The 13,387-nt window shown below is 34.1% G+C and overlaps 2 protein-coding genes across 2 annotated transcripts; both read right to left on the bottom strand.

Moving 5' to 3' along the window:
* Positions 1 to 1,548: 1,548 nt before the first annotated feature.
* Positions 1,549 to 3,545, bottom strand: LOC111783338 (bidirectional sugar transporter SWEET12-like). The gene is made up of 6 exons (XM_023664265.1): positions 3,440 to 3,545; positions 3,323 to 3,359; positions 3,031 to 3,241; positions 2,793 to 2,954; positions 2,136 to 2,255; positions 1,549 to 2,051 (listed from the first exon to the last, which is right to left on the bottom strand). Exons 1-6 carry the CDS (start codon positions 3,492 to 3,494, stop codon positions 1,809 to 1,811), a joined length of 828 nt encoding a protein of 275 aa, XP_023520033.1. The 5' UTR covers positions 3,495 to 3,545; the 3' UTR covers positions 1,549 to 1,808.
* Positions 3,546 to 6,458: 2,913 nt separating this feature from the next.
* Positions 6,459 to 8,253, bottom strand: LOC111783228 (bidirectional sugar transporter SWEET12-like). The gene is made up of 6 exons (XM_023664132.1): positions 8,143 to 8,253; positions 8,026 to 8,062; positions 7,734 to 7,944; positions 7,369 to 7,530; positions 7,141 to 7,260; positions 6,459 to 6,982 (listed from the first exon to the last, which is right to left on the bottom strand). The coding sequence occupies exons 1-6, from the start codon at positions 8,192 to 8,194 to the stop codon at positions 6,659 to 6,661; spliced, it is 906 nt and encodes a 301-aa protein (XP_023519900.1). The 5' UTR covers positions 8,195 to 8,253; the 3' UTR covers positions 6,459 to 6,658.
* Positions 8,254 to 13,387: the final 5,134 nt, after the last annotated feature.

Genomic DNA, 13,387 nt, shown 5'->3' with positions numbered 1-13,387 from the left:
TTTAGAATAAAGAAGAAAAAGTTAAACACGTAACTCGTGTCTGTTGACCATCTTGTCTATGGCGTTCTAGTTTTTTTTTTTTTTATAATATATAAATAAAGCTTATAAACACAACTTTTTTCCAATAATTTTCTTGCTTTATTAACTATTTCTAAAATCATTTTAAAGTTCATGTTCGTGTTCGTCCATGAAATCGATTAATTCGGGTTATAAAGTATTTGCATGTAATCTATTCCAACCTCCTTTTAGAATAAAGTTTGATATAATAAAAACAATGAAGAAGAAACAAGAGATTGGATAGAATTATCTTTATTAAACTCCGACAAAACACTCAGATCATCGCTGTTTGACCAACTTTAATGACAAAAGGAAGAGCTTCAAATAATAAAAAATATGAAATTATTGCTTTCAAAAAGGGACCAAAAGGAAGATCGGAAGTGGGAATGGTAAACCTTCAAATGATGAGTTTCAGGAAGCTAAGAAGAGATAGAACAACAACAACGATCAACAAATTCAGCCAGTAGATACCGTCTGTTTTAGTACGTTATATATCATAGTTAGACTCACGGTTTTAAAACGTGTCTAGTAAAGAGAGGTTTCCACACTCTTATAGATCTCACAATCCACCCCTATTAGGAGTCCAACGTCCTCACTGACACACACCCTGTGTCTTACTCTAATACTATTTGTAACCATCTAAGCCCACCACTAATATATATTGTCGGCTTTAGCCCATTGCATATTTCTACACCTATGGTTCGTCCCATAAATTTCTTCTTTTTATTTCAAACAACAATTATTAATTAAGCATTATCCATCTTTTTACTATATTTTTCCATAATTTTTTTTTTTTATTTTCCCCCTTTTTGAAAGCTTTATTTTCTTTAATTAATTTAAAACTTGTCGTTTCTTCTAAAATTTCTTTCCATAACTTTTCTTTTTCCCTTTATTTTTTTTTTGTCATTCTCTCTTAACTTTACTTTCGCTTTCTATAGATCAAAATTTTCAAAAAGTCATGTCTGATACTGTTTCATTTACAACTCAGCATCGTCACGTTTATTTATCACGTTTCTTTCTATCCATAATTTTAAAGATAAAATTGTTCGATGGAATATTTCAATCAACTTTAAACGTATATTACAATAAATTATAATTGAAATTAACCATGCACATCTTCGATAATGAAAAATTCCTTTACAAAACAAGCCACATTATATATATATATATATATATATATATATATATATATATATATATATATATATAGTAAGAATGTAACATTGTAAAACTTACGGATTAAATGAAAATTATGCTCAAATTTTATGGATAAATGTAACGGCTCAAGCCCACCGCCATTGAATATTGTCTTCTATGGACTTTTCCTAAACTCTAAACCATTTTTCATTCTCCTCCCCAACTAAGGTAGATCTCACAGTCCACCCCTTTTCAGGGCCTAGTGTCTAGGTTCTCGTTCCTCTCTCTAATCGAGATCTAATCAAAGCTTTGTGCCCATTTCATCAAACTAGGATTGATTAAGATAAAAACGAATGACACGAGAGCAAAGATTCATTAAAAAGACGAACTTTTGGATACAAAAACCTACTTAATTATGGAGGCACCATAATCACCTCACTAATCTCTAGCTAAATTACACGATTTACGTGGTAGCATAGAGAGAAGTTGGGCAAATACATCCACTAAACACCAAAAAAAACAAACCATTACGAACAAACTTGAACACTAGAGAGAGAGAGATTCAACAAGAAAGACCCCATGAGTTCATTTGAAAATCAAGGGTTAAAATATAATTAAACATGATTAGGGTTTCTAATGAGGCCGTTGACTTCCAAGTTCTTGTCTTTGTCCTCGTTGTTGACTTCGGTTATGATTACCTCAATGGTTTCAACAGAATCTTGTTTTTCTTTGTCAGAGTTTGTGGCGGCGGCGGCGGCGGCGGCGGCAGTCATTTCCTCTGCTATTTCATGCTTGTTGTAGATTATATAAAGAATCATTTGAGCTATGCCGAATATAAACCCCGGCACGTTTGGAAGCTTACCATAATCAAAACACGAATTTCAATCATCAAATTATACTAATAATTGGTCTAAAATTTATAGGGTGACTAGAAAAAATACCGCAATATAGATGTCTTTGAGCAATACGCCATAAAGAAGCCATGTAATGGCACTCAGTGTGAGGAAGAACGATAAAGAAAACGGCATGAACTCCACGCTCTTCGTCCGAATCACCAATCTCTTTCGTAAAGCAAAATCGAGAAATTAACGTACAATTCTTCAAAGAAATAGTTGAATGCTACAACCTTCAATGCTTTGATACCAATAACGTGTTAGGAATCATGACTCTCTAAGATAGTATGATAAGCTCTCATGACTTTGCTTTGGGCTTCCCTAAAAGGCCTCGTACCAATGTAGATGTATTACTTATAAATCCATGATTATTCCCTAAATTAGCCAACGTGGGACTCACTCCAACAATCCTCAACATAGCGGAGGCAAGATCAAATATACTCACACACCCATGAACGAAATCTAAACAAAGAGACAAAGATTTACGTGGTTCGGAGAGAAGAATTCTTTAAATCTTTGTCTCTTTGTTTAAATTCCATTTGTTTAAATTCCATTCGTGGGTGTGTGAGTAAATTTGATCTTACTCCCGCTATTAGTACAACAATTGGTATCATTTCAGTGCACAACAAATAGTATCAAAGCATGGAAGATTATAGGATACGGCCCACAACACACACAAATTAACATAGTAATGAAGATACTTACAATTATGCTTAATGGAGCTGCAAAGACACTGATAGAAAAGGCCACACAAATCCATCCAAGAACCTTCACTCTGTTTGAGCCATGCACTAAGAAGTGAGTCACAAGTAGAATTATACAAAACCCACCAAAGTTCAGCAGAAGAACAAATCTCAACGTGGAAATCTGTACAAATTTGGATCAAAAAGTTAAATTCCATCAAAAAAGTTGAAACCTTTAAGAACTAATCCAAGAACAGTACCCGAATCTGTTTAGGAGCAAAAGCAACGAAGATGGCTATGTAAACAATCTCAATGACACACCCAACTGAATTGATTGTAACGAGAAGGGTTTCATCAGGCTTGAATGAGGCATAGTATAACCAAAGCATGGCGCTAAAAAGTGCCACCACGTATGGAACTGATTGGAACCCTTCTGTTGATTTCTTCTTACAAATTCTTATAAACGTCGGTCTGCCACACCCCACATACCAAAACCCTTTAATTTTGTACCTCAAAATACACTGAAAAAAATGAAGTGAAGTGGATACTTACAGAGGAGCCAAGAACACGATGAAGGAGATAAGGTTACCTACAAAATTAGAAGAGAGTTGGGTTATTTATGTTGCTGAATTGTGGTTGAGGTTAGAGGGGATGAGAAAGAATAGGTACCGAGAAGGCCGAATGCAAAGGCTCCAGGGTTATGGGTATTGAATGATAAAGCCATGGATTTTTCCTTTGAGATTAGAATTTGAACCAAAATCTTACGTTGTTTTGTTTTGTTTTGTTTTTGTTGTAAGAACTTAATGTTGGAAGCTCTATTATATATAGAGCTGGTGGATTGTTACTGTTTCCCATCAAATCAAATGATTATTATGAGCTTTGACCTTTCAACTCTCCCAAAGATTATCATTATTATTTTGTTTACATTGAACAAAAAAAATGCATGCCACGTATGAATGGTAATAATTGGTCGAGGAAGTGCTGAATATTTGAGCCCACATACATATTGGACGGGTTGGTGTTGCTTGTTCGGTTTTGGCTCATTGTTTTGATTGTCGTGTCTGCTGGTATAACATAGATGTTTTCTTTGTTAATAACCAATCAATAAGGCAAACCAGGAGCCAAGCCAACACACTGAGGAGGAATTCCTTACTTGTTCGGCTGGTGGATGCAGTATAGTACGAGAAAGTATAAGCCAAGTTCGGTACACCAAGCCGTTATGTGGAGGGGAACAAAACATTTTTTATTAGAGTGTGGAAACCTCTCCTTAATAGACGTGTTTTAAAATCGTGAGACTGACGGCAATAAGTAATGGGCCGAAGCGAACAATATTTACAAACAGTGGGCTTGGGCCGTTACAAATGATATCAGAGCTAGACACCAGGTGATGTACCAGTGAAGATGCTGAGCCTCGAAGGGGGGTGGACACCGGGCGGTGTGCCAGCGAGGACTCTGAGCCACGAAGGGAGTGAATTGTGAGACCCCACATCACATCGGTTGGAAAGAGGAATGAAACATTCTTTATAAGGGTGTGGAAACCTATCCCTAGTAACCTTGAGGGAAAGGTCGGAAGGAAAAACTCAAAGAGGAGGACAATATCTGCTAACTGTGGGCTTAGGGTGTTATAGCTTAGAACAATATTGTAACACGAAATAAAAGAAAATAAAATAAACCGACCCAAGCCCATGGAGGGGCAAATGTGTCATTTTGCCCCTCCACCTATTATAGGGTCCAAGTGGAATCATAATAGAGGCCACCAAAAAGAAAGGGAAGACTAGGAGAGGGTTTGGGAGAATCGAGGAGCCGTCGCCGAGACTTCGTCTAGAATCGAGGTAAGGCGTGATCATAAGCTTGGAGTTCACGTTGGATAATTAAGAAGATCATAGTTATATAAGTAAGGAAGGGACACTATTTCTATTGGGGTGAGGTCTTTTGATAATGAAGTACGGAGAATTTATGATCAAAGTGAACAATATCATACCATTATAAGGTCGCTTGTCACTATCTGTGGTATCAAAATCATGTCTTTATCTTAACTTAACTATGTCAGAAGTGTAACAATCCATGCCTAAGATTTGGAATATGGATTCAGCACTGGTTGCTCTCGACATTTTCCTACATCCCCTGCAATATGGTCACGTTACCTACTCCTCATTTTTTAAGAGTGAAGACTATCTCCACAGACTAACACGAATCCTTTCACCCAACATAGAATTGCTCCAAGTAAAGCACCAAAAAGGAAGATGCACTTTGTTGGTATAGTGAGTGACTTTCAATTCTTTTAGGTCTTTTACACTCTGAGAGAAGAAAGAGGCTCAATGGTATACTTTGTTCAAGTGCTTCAAAGAACTTATATTCAAAGTGGATAATATCATATCATAACATTGATCCTCCAACATCTCTCAACTTCCCATTTCTCATTTTCATCGTCCCCCAAACTCCATAACCGCCAGCCAAATCCTAAGTCTCCTCCGACACCAACCGGTCGAATGAAGAAAAAAAAAGATGGGTTTGATGGAGAGGGATGAAGAAAAAGGTGTTGGGACTTAGTGAAGTGTACGTAATAGCATAATAGTCAGACATTTCTTTTGTTTTTTAAGACCAAAAAGCAAATTCATCGTACAAAATGAAAATGAAATTAAGGTTTTAAAGCAACCCAACTCATATTATTGCTTCAATAGAAACCTTAGTGGTTCAAAAAGGAATGGGATTGAGAAACAAACCAATCCCACCTTCTTCCTTAATGCTTTGTGATTTTGAAATTGGTGAGTGACATCAATGGATATAAAGACTCCGTTTTATCTTCGCATTATCGGATTACACATTTGTTTAATTATTCTATCATTCAAGAGTAATCAAACGTACTTTTTTTGATTTTGTGAGATCCCAAGTCGGTGGAAGAGAGAATGAATCATTCTTTATAATAGTGTAGAAACCCCTCCCTAAAAGACGTGTTTTAAAACTGTGAGGTTGACAGTGACACGTAACGGGCTAAAACGGATAATATCTATTAGTGATGAGGTTTTAGTATTACAAATGGTATCAGAGCTAGACACCAACGAGGATGTTGGGCCCCGAGGAGGGTGGATTGTGAGATCGTACATCGATTGAAGAGGAGAACGAAACATTTCTTTATGGGTGTGGAAACTAAAATGGTATCTAAGCCAGACACCGAGGACGCAGGGACCCCGAAAAGGGTGGATTGTGAGATCCCATATCAGTTGGAGAGAGGAACAAACCATTCTTTGCAAGGGTGTGGAAACCTCTCTCTCTAAAAAGACATGTTTTAAAACAGTGAAGCTGACGACAGTTCGCAACGGACTAAAGCGGACAATATCTACTAGTAATGAGTTTGAACAGTTACATATTCGTTTTTTTTTATTCGATATGAATCCACTTATCTATGTATCTTAACTTTCATTTATTTATTTATGTATGCTTAATTGGAGAAGCATGGGGAGTATTAATTAATTATGTATTCAAAAGCTAAAAGTTCCAACATGTTCTAAATGTTCTAAATCATCTAATCATCCCACTTTTTCTCTACCACACAATCAACTAGATCATAAAGCTACCTAAACCACCATGATTAATTCAAAGAATAGTATATCGTAACGAAAACACGACATGACTTCATTAATATACTTTAATATAAACGTATAATCGGTACGAACCAAAATCCTTGTACTTATCAAAACATTATTGATTAAAAATAAGTATTAATTACACGAGAGGAAAGCTTCATAAAAAAAAAAAAAAAAACCCTACTTATAACATCATTCACATGGTAGCTTAGAGAAAAGCTTGGCAACTACATGAAGCCAAAGACCAAAATTAAAGCATTATGGATAAACTTAAACAAAACAAGGGGTTAGATCAAGATTATAGTTAAACAACAATAGGAACTGTAATTTGGTCGTTGACTTCCAAGTTTTTGTCTTTGTCTTTGACTTTAAGGTCCAGCTCCATCTTGTTGTCGTGTTCGATTCCGTTGGTTATTATTACCTCAATGGCTCCAACAGAAGGTGGTAGAGAAGAATCTTCTTTTTCTTTGTCGGCGGCGGTGGCGGCGGCGGCGGCAGATATCATTATAATCTCGGTTGTGTGTTCTGGTAGCTTCATTTCCTTTGCCATTGCTATCTCTTGCTTCTTGTAGATCAAATACAGGATCATTTGTGCTACCCCAAATATAAATCCCAACACGTTTGGAAGCTGAGAATAATCAAAATTTCGGGTCATTGTCACGATAATTCGTCTGAATGTATTATGAAATTTAATTTAAGATATTTTAAATGTTATCAATAGTACTTTCAATCTCACTTATGTTTTTCATTCTTAATAGAATGTTAAAAGGGTTATTGAAGTAATACCGCAACGTAAATGTCTTTGAGAAATACGCCGTAAAGAAGCCATGTGATTGCGCTGAGTGTGAGGAAGAACGATAAAGAAAAGGGCATGAACTCCACGCTCTTTGTTCGAATCACCAATCTCTTTTATAAAGCAAAAGCGAAAAAAAACATCAGAAAAAAAAAAAAAAAAAAGCAATAATTAATATAAAGTTGTTCTTCAAAAGAAAAGAGTGCAAAAACAACACCAACCATGATGCTAAGTGGAGCTGCAAAGACACACACAGAAAAAGCCACACAAATCCATCCAAGAGCCTTCACTCTGTTGGAGCCTTGCACTAATAGGTGAGTCACAAGTAGAATTACGCAAAACCCACCAAAGTTCAATAGAAGAACAAATCTCAACGTGGAAACCTGTTCATATTTGGATCAAAAAGTTAAATCCCATTAAAAAAGTTCAAACCTTTGAGCGGTTCAAGGGCTCCATAGGCCTCTCTGAATTAAGGATACTATCTGTATTGATATGAGTCATTTTAGCTACTAGATGCTAAAAGTGGACAACATCACATCATTATGGAGGGTCGTAATTCGTAACAAGAGCTAATACAAGAACGTACCCGAATCTGCTTGGGAGCAAAGACGACGAAGATGGCAATGTAAACGGTCTCAATGACGCACCCGACCGAATTGATAGTAATGAGAAGGGTTTCATCAGGCTTGAATGAGGCATAGTATAACCAAAGCATGCCGCTGAAAAGTGCCACCACATATGGAACTGATTGAAACCCTTCAGTTGATTTCTTCTTACAAATTCTTACAAACGTCGGCCTGCCACACCCACATACCAAAACCCTTTAATTTTTAGCTCAAAATACACATTGAAAAGAATGAAGTGAAGTATATACTTACAAGGGAGCCAAGAACACGATGAAGGAGATAAGATTACCTACAAAATTAGAAGAACCGATGAGGAAATGGTAAGGATATTAGGAACAAGTGAAGAAAAAAAGGGAGAAAGAATGGTACCAAGAAGGCCAAATGCAAGAACAGCAGGGTGATGGGTATCGAACAAAGCCATCACTTTCTAAGATTGTATGGTTGGAATGAAAGAGAAAGGTTTTATTTTGGTTGCAATAAGGGAATGTGTGAAGCTGCCATATTTATAAGCCCACCTGATACTCACTGTTGCCCATCAAATCATGAACCACAATTATTAATATCAACTCCTTCAACCTTCACCTCTTCCAATTATTATCATTATCATCACTCAAGGAAGGAGAATTACGTACGTTACCAAACCATCCCAACCCAACCCAACCCAACGCACCCTTTCTAGCCACCTGTTCTTTCTCGTAGTCACGTTTGTTCCTGACGTATTGCTTATGACTACATGTTGGATATCTCGATCATATTTGTATAGAACGTGTTGTCCATAGTCGCATGTCTAGTTATGGAATATATCTTAATAGTCTTTTACTTGTTAGCTTGTATACTATTTAAAGGTTATGAATATAAACGAGAATACACACATTCGATCCCAATTCTAGTCCCGCTATGGCTAACATACTCCAAAATGTATTATACGGGACGCGCAACTAGTTGTTAATTCTTACTACCTAAATTATATGCTATCAAATCCGTTGTTATTGTCTTACTTGCTTTTAGCTTGTAACATTTCTTTCTTTAAAATTGTTTTCAACGTATTTCATCGTTCACGTTTTCTACAACATTTCTCTCAAACGTAATTCGAGACTCGAGCATACTCGAGCGCACGGCTGACTTATTCGTTGAATTAGAATAAGTGTCGCACAATCGCTATCTCGCAGAAGTGTGTGTCTCATTTTTTTTCATGCATAATTTCAATTGAGATAAAAAAGAAATTAGGAAATATTATAAATAATGGAATATAAATAACGTAAGCGTGTACGATGTTGCTAATTAAAAAGAATTAAGGAATGAGAATTCAATAATTAAAAGAGATTTATTTTTTATTTTATTTTATTTTATTTATTTATTTTTACCGACAAATGAAAATAGAAGGTAATTAATTGATCATTTTTAAAACGTTTTGCACTTTGTTTGGACATGTTAACCTAGGACATCTGTAATCTAATATTAATCAATATTAATATTTTTAAGCTTTAATTAAGCACTGTTTATTATTATTATTATTATTATTATTTTAATTTATTTAATTTTTTTGTTTCTTTATTATTTAATTTTGTTATTGCGTTCTATCCGGCCTAGCTTTTGACCTTCTAGGCGTGAACCATGGGACCCAATAGTCTGCCTCCAAGTGGCACCATATTCATCCAATCATAAATATTTCTTTTTCACTAAAATTCTTTGTTTTAATTATTTATTTATTAAAAACGTATAAAAAACGTATAATAATAATAATAATAATACAAAAGTGACAAAAATGAAGTGGGTTTTTTGGTGGGGTTTTGGATCTTAGAGATAGGTTGAGGTGGAAAAAAAATTATCAAATTTATAAAAATCGAGAGGATAAGATTTGTCCAGCAGTTTCGTTTTTGTTAGAAACAACGATTCTCCGATATAATATTGTCCACCTTGAACATAAGCTCTCGTGGGTTTGCTTTTGGTTTTTCTAAAAGTGTGTAACAACGGAGATAGTATCTCTTACTTATAAACTCATGATCTGTGAGATCCCACGTCAGTTGAGGAGGAAAACGAAACATTCTTTATAAGGGTATGAAAACCTCTTCATAGTAGACGCGTTTGAAAACTATGAGACTGAGAGCGATATGGGCTGTTACAATATCATATATATCATATTCTAATAAGCATCAAATGGGTTAAAAACTACGAAAACTTAGAAAGTTTATAGAATTCCTCGAGAGACTTATTATTCGACAGAAACCCTAATTATAGTAACGTAAATAGTGATCGATGATGGAAGATATTTTAGGTGGAACGAATGGTGTTGGTTTTGTTGAGCAATAACATTGGAATGGGAAGAAGGTAAGGCAATTATTGAGAGATGAGTTGGTAAGTTTATATGATAGACACGAATACCTTATTTGCTTTGGCTTTGGCTTTGGCTTTGGCTTTGGGTTTGCTTTACAAAGTTATTATCTTGTTCGCTTTTTGTGAGGTCATTAAAGATAGCCATTTTGCTAAGTATAAACTCTTTTCCATAACATGGCAAATGCCAACCCTCCACCCAAAAAGTAACCATAATAATTCATTGCCTTCTTCTGTTGACTTCCCAAAATATGGACCCGGGATAACAGGCTGATCACTCCCAAGAGCCGTGTCCTGGGTTCGATTAGATCGACCATAATTAAACTCAAATTAAACCACAAATCTTATGGTTCTTGGGTTTTGTTTTTATGCAATAATTTGTGTCAATGATTGACTCCCTCTCTTGCTTCTTCTTCACTCAATTGGAAGATTGCAATATAAATATGAGGAGAGGAAGTGTTCGAGAGTTGTCGTTTTCGTTTTTTTCGATATTGATATTGTCCGTTGTTTACATGACGAGAATTGTAAAGAGGGTTCGAGAAATCTCCGCGAAATAATGCACATTTCTACGTCTTTTTTCGTACGTGTATCTAGTACGATGGGTTAATCAAAATTTGTTTGAAAAGAAAGTTCTTGAAATTGAGCATGGTCCGACCATGCATAAATCATTTCCTATTGTTTGAGATATGGTTGTTTACAGGAAAAAGAAAGAAGGAGAAAAGAAGAAGAGCTTTTTGGTGTCGGAGCGTTCATATGAATCCAAAAACAATTTCATGCATGATTGATTGATATGTAATATTGTTAATATCTTTGTTTTTTCTTCGATTTTGATACGCAATTCAATTCATCCCACACCACACCCTTAATTTCGCTCCACTTGTAACCACACAAGAATCGATCTTGATTGATTTCTACTTTTCTTTTAGCACTATTACGAACACTTTTATTTTATCTCGTAAAAAGTTACTTTTTGTTCAACGTCACTAAATTTCTTTTATATCACAAATTGTGTACCGTTTCGATCGAAATACCCATTACTTTGATTTGAATTTGATCATGTATATAGTTAAAGAAGGGGAGAATTTAGTGGTTGATATGCATGGGTATTCTCAAGATTTGTGATTATGATACCTTTTGGGCAATGATTAGAATGATATATACATTAAATTAAATGAATGGCTAACCAGTCCCCATCGTTCCATTAAAGAACACCACCATTTAGCATATCTTACATTAAATTATAGATTTGAATATTGATTTTCATTCGTAAACTTTTTAAAATATAATACGAAAAGAATAAGTGGGAGATTGTACGACAAGAGCCTGAGCTCTCTGTTACGACCGTACTTGTCCAAAGCGTGCTGTCTATGACTGCATGTCGAATGTTTCAGTCATGCTTGTCTAAAACGTGTTGTTCATAGTCGCATGCCCGTTCCAAACCCATTTTACATGCTTTTATCTTATATAGGTTTTTTCTATTTCATGTTGTGTTAGTATGGAGAATATGATTAGTTGTCATTTTTTCCTATCTGGGTTATGCTATTAAAGGCGTTGTTGTTGTTGTCTAATCGTTTTTGACATATTTTCTCGCTCACGTTTTCTAAAATATTTCTCTCGAATGTGATTCAGGGCTCGAGCATGTGCAAACGTTGTCTGCGAAGTTTGAATTTCTCACGGCTGACTTGTTTATTGAATTAGAACAAGTGTTGCATAATCGTTGTCTTGCTGCTGCAACAGTGCGATTGTGATACTCTTTACAAGATATTATAACGTAAAAAGCATAAACGTTAGATTGTGATTAATTTAATATATTTATCTTGAATCCTTTAGGGAGGAATTCTTGGGGCAAAATTGATTAAAGATTGTGATCTGAAAGGCAATTTGAGCCGACAAGCTTTAGTCATTGGAACAATGTTGTGTTTCTTGCTTTGTTAGCTGTTTTGCTAAATTTACAACCAGAGACCGCGATGGACGGATGAGATTTATTCTCTTCCAAAATCTCTTTTTTTTTTTTTTTTCTTTTTGAAAAAAATCTTAATCCAATGGTTTGTATATATTAAGATCATTGTGATATGTATGCGTTAATTAGAGTGAAAGAGGAGGAAATAACTTTCTATTAGGCTCGGTTTTTGTTAGTTAGTTTTAGGGGTGTACATTCAACCCGACAACCAGATAACTCGGACTAATCCAACCCGAACTATAAGGGTTAGATTGGGTTGGATTAACATTTCAGGTTTTGGGTAGGGTTGGGTTCATTTTTTCTAACCCGAATTGAATCGGTTCGGTTTCGGATTCATGGGCAAAAGCTTCGGGTTGACCCGAGCCAAATAAAAATATATAAAATATATTAAGAATTTTTTCATATTAATAGGTTGTCAGAGTAGTCTAGGCTGAGTTCGATTATTTTGTTATTTTATTATTTTTAATTTTTTTGTTTTATTTATATTATTTTGTTATCTTATTATTTTTAATTTGCAATTCACTAGTATTAATACATTTTGTTATTTTATTATTTATAATTTCTTTATTTTGTTTTTACTATTTTGTTATTTTATTAGTTTTAATTAGCCATTCACATATATTAATTTTATACTATTTTTAAATATTTTTCAGATCTTTTATATCATCTTTAAATATATTGTTTATTATATAAACCCGATTAATGTTCATAAATTATATATATATATATATATATATATATAATTTTGAAGAGTATTCTACCTGCTAAGGTATTTATTATCTATTTATTATATATATATATATATATATATATAATTTTAGAGTGGATTCTAAGGTATTTATTATCCATTTATTGCAATATTATTATATTACAATTTATATATATATTTATTGTTTTTTAATAGTTTAAGATTCTATAAATAAGCATATTTTAATTAAAATATTTTTATATATTTTTTATTTTTATTATATACCGTAGCTTTGAACTAATCATTTTTATTGTTTATTTAATTTCATGATCTATCTTTTTATTTTTGTTACTTTAACTCATTATCAAGAAATATCGATATTTAATTAAACTTAGTTTTATGACAATGTTGAACTATGTTAATATATCGTTGGTTTTTTTATTGAATTTATTTATTTATTTATTATTTTGTCAATAATTATAGATTGATTTGTGTGTGTGAACTTTTAATATATTTTATCTAAAGATTGTATCCGATAATTATAAATTGTGGATAAATAAAACTTAAAAAATTTTTTTGACCCAGGGTTGGTTGTGAAAAGTTTCGGGTTGAGTTAGGTTACCAATCCAACCAAC

This window comes from Cucurbita pepo, chromosome LG20, assembly GCF_002806865.2.
Source record: "Cucurbita pepo subsp. pepo cultivar mu-cu-16 chromosome LG20, ASM280686v2, whole genome shotgun sequence".
NCBI lineage: Eukaryota > Viridiplantae > Streptophyta > Magnoliopsida > Cucurbitales > Cucurbitaceae > Cucurbita > Cucurbita pepo.
Note: the sequence above shows the minus strand (reverse complement) of the source record. Positions and strands in the feature narration are given on the sequence as shown.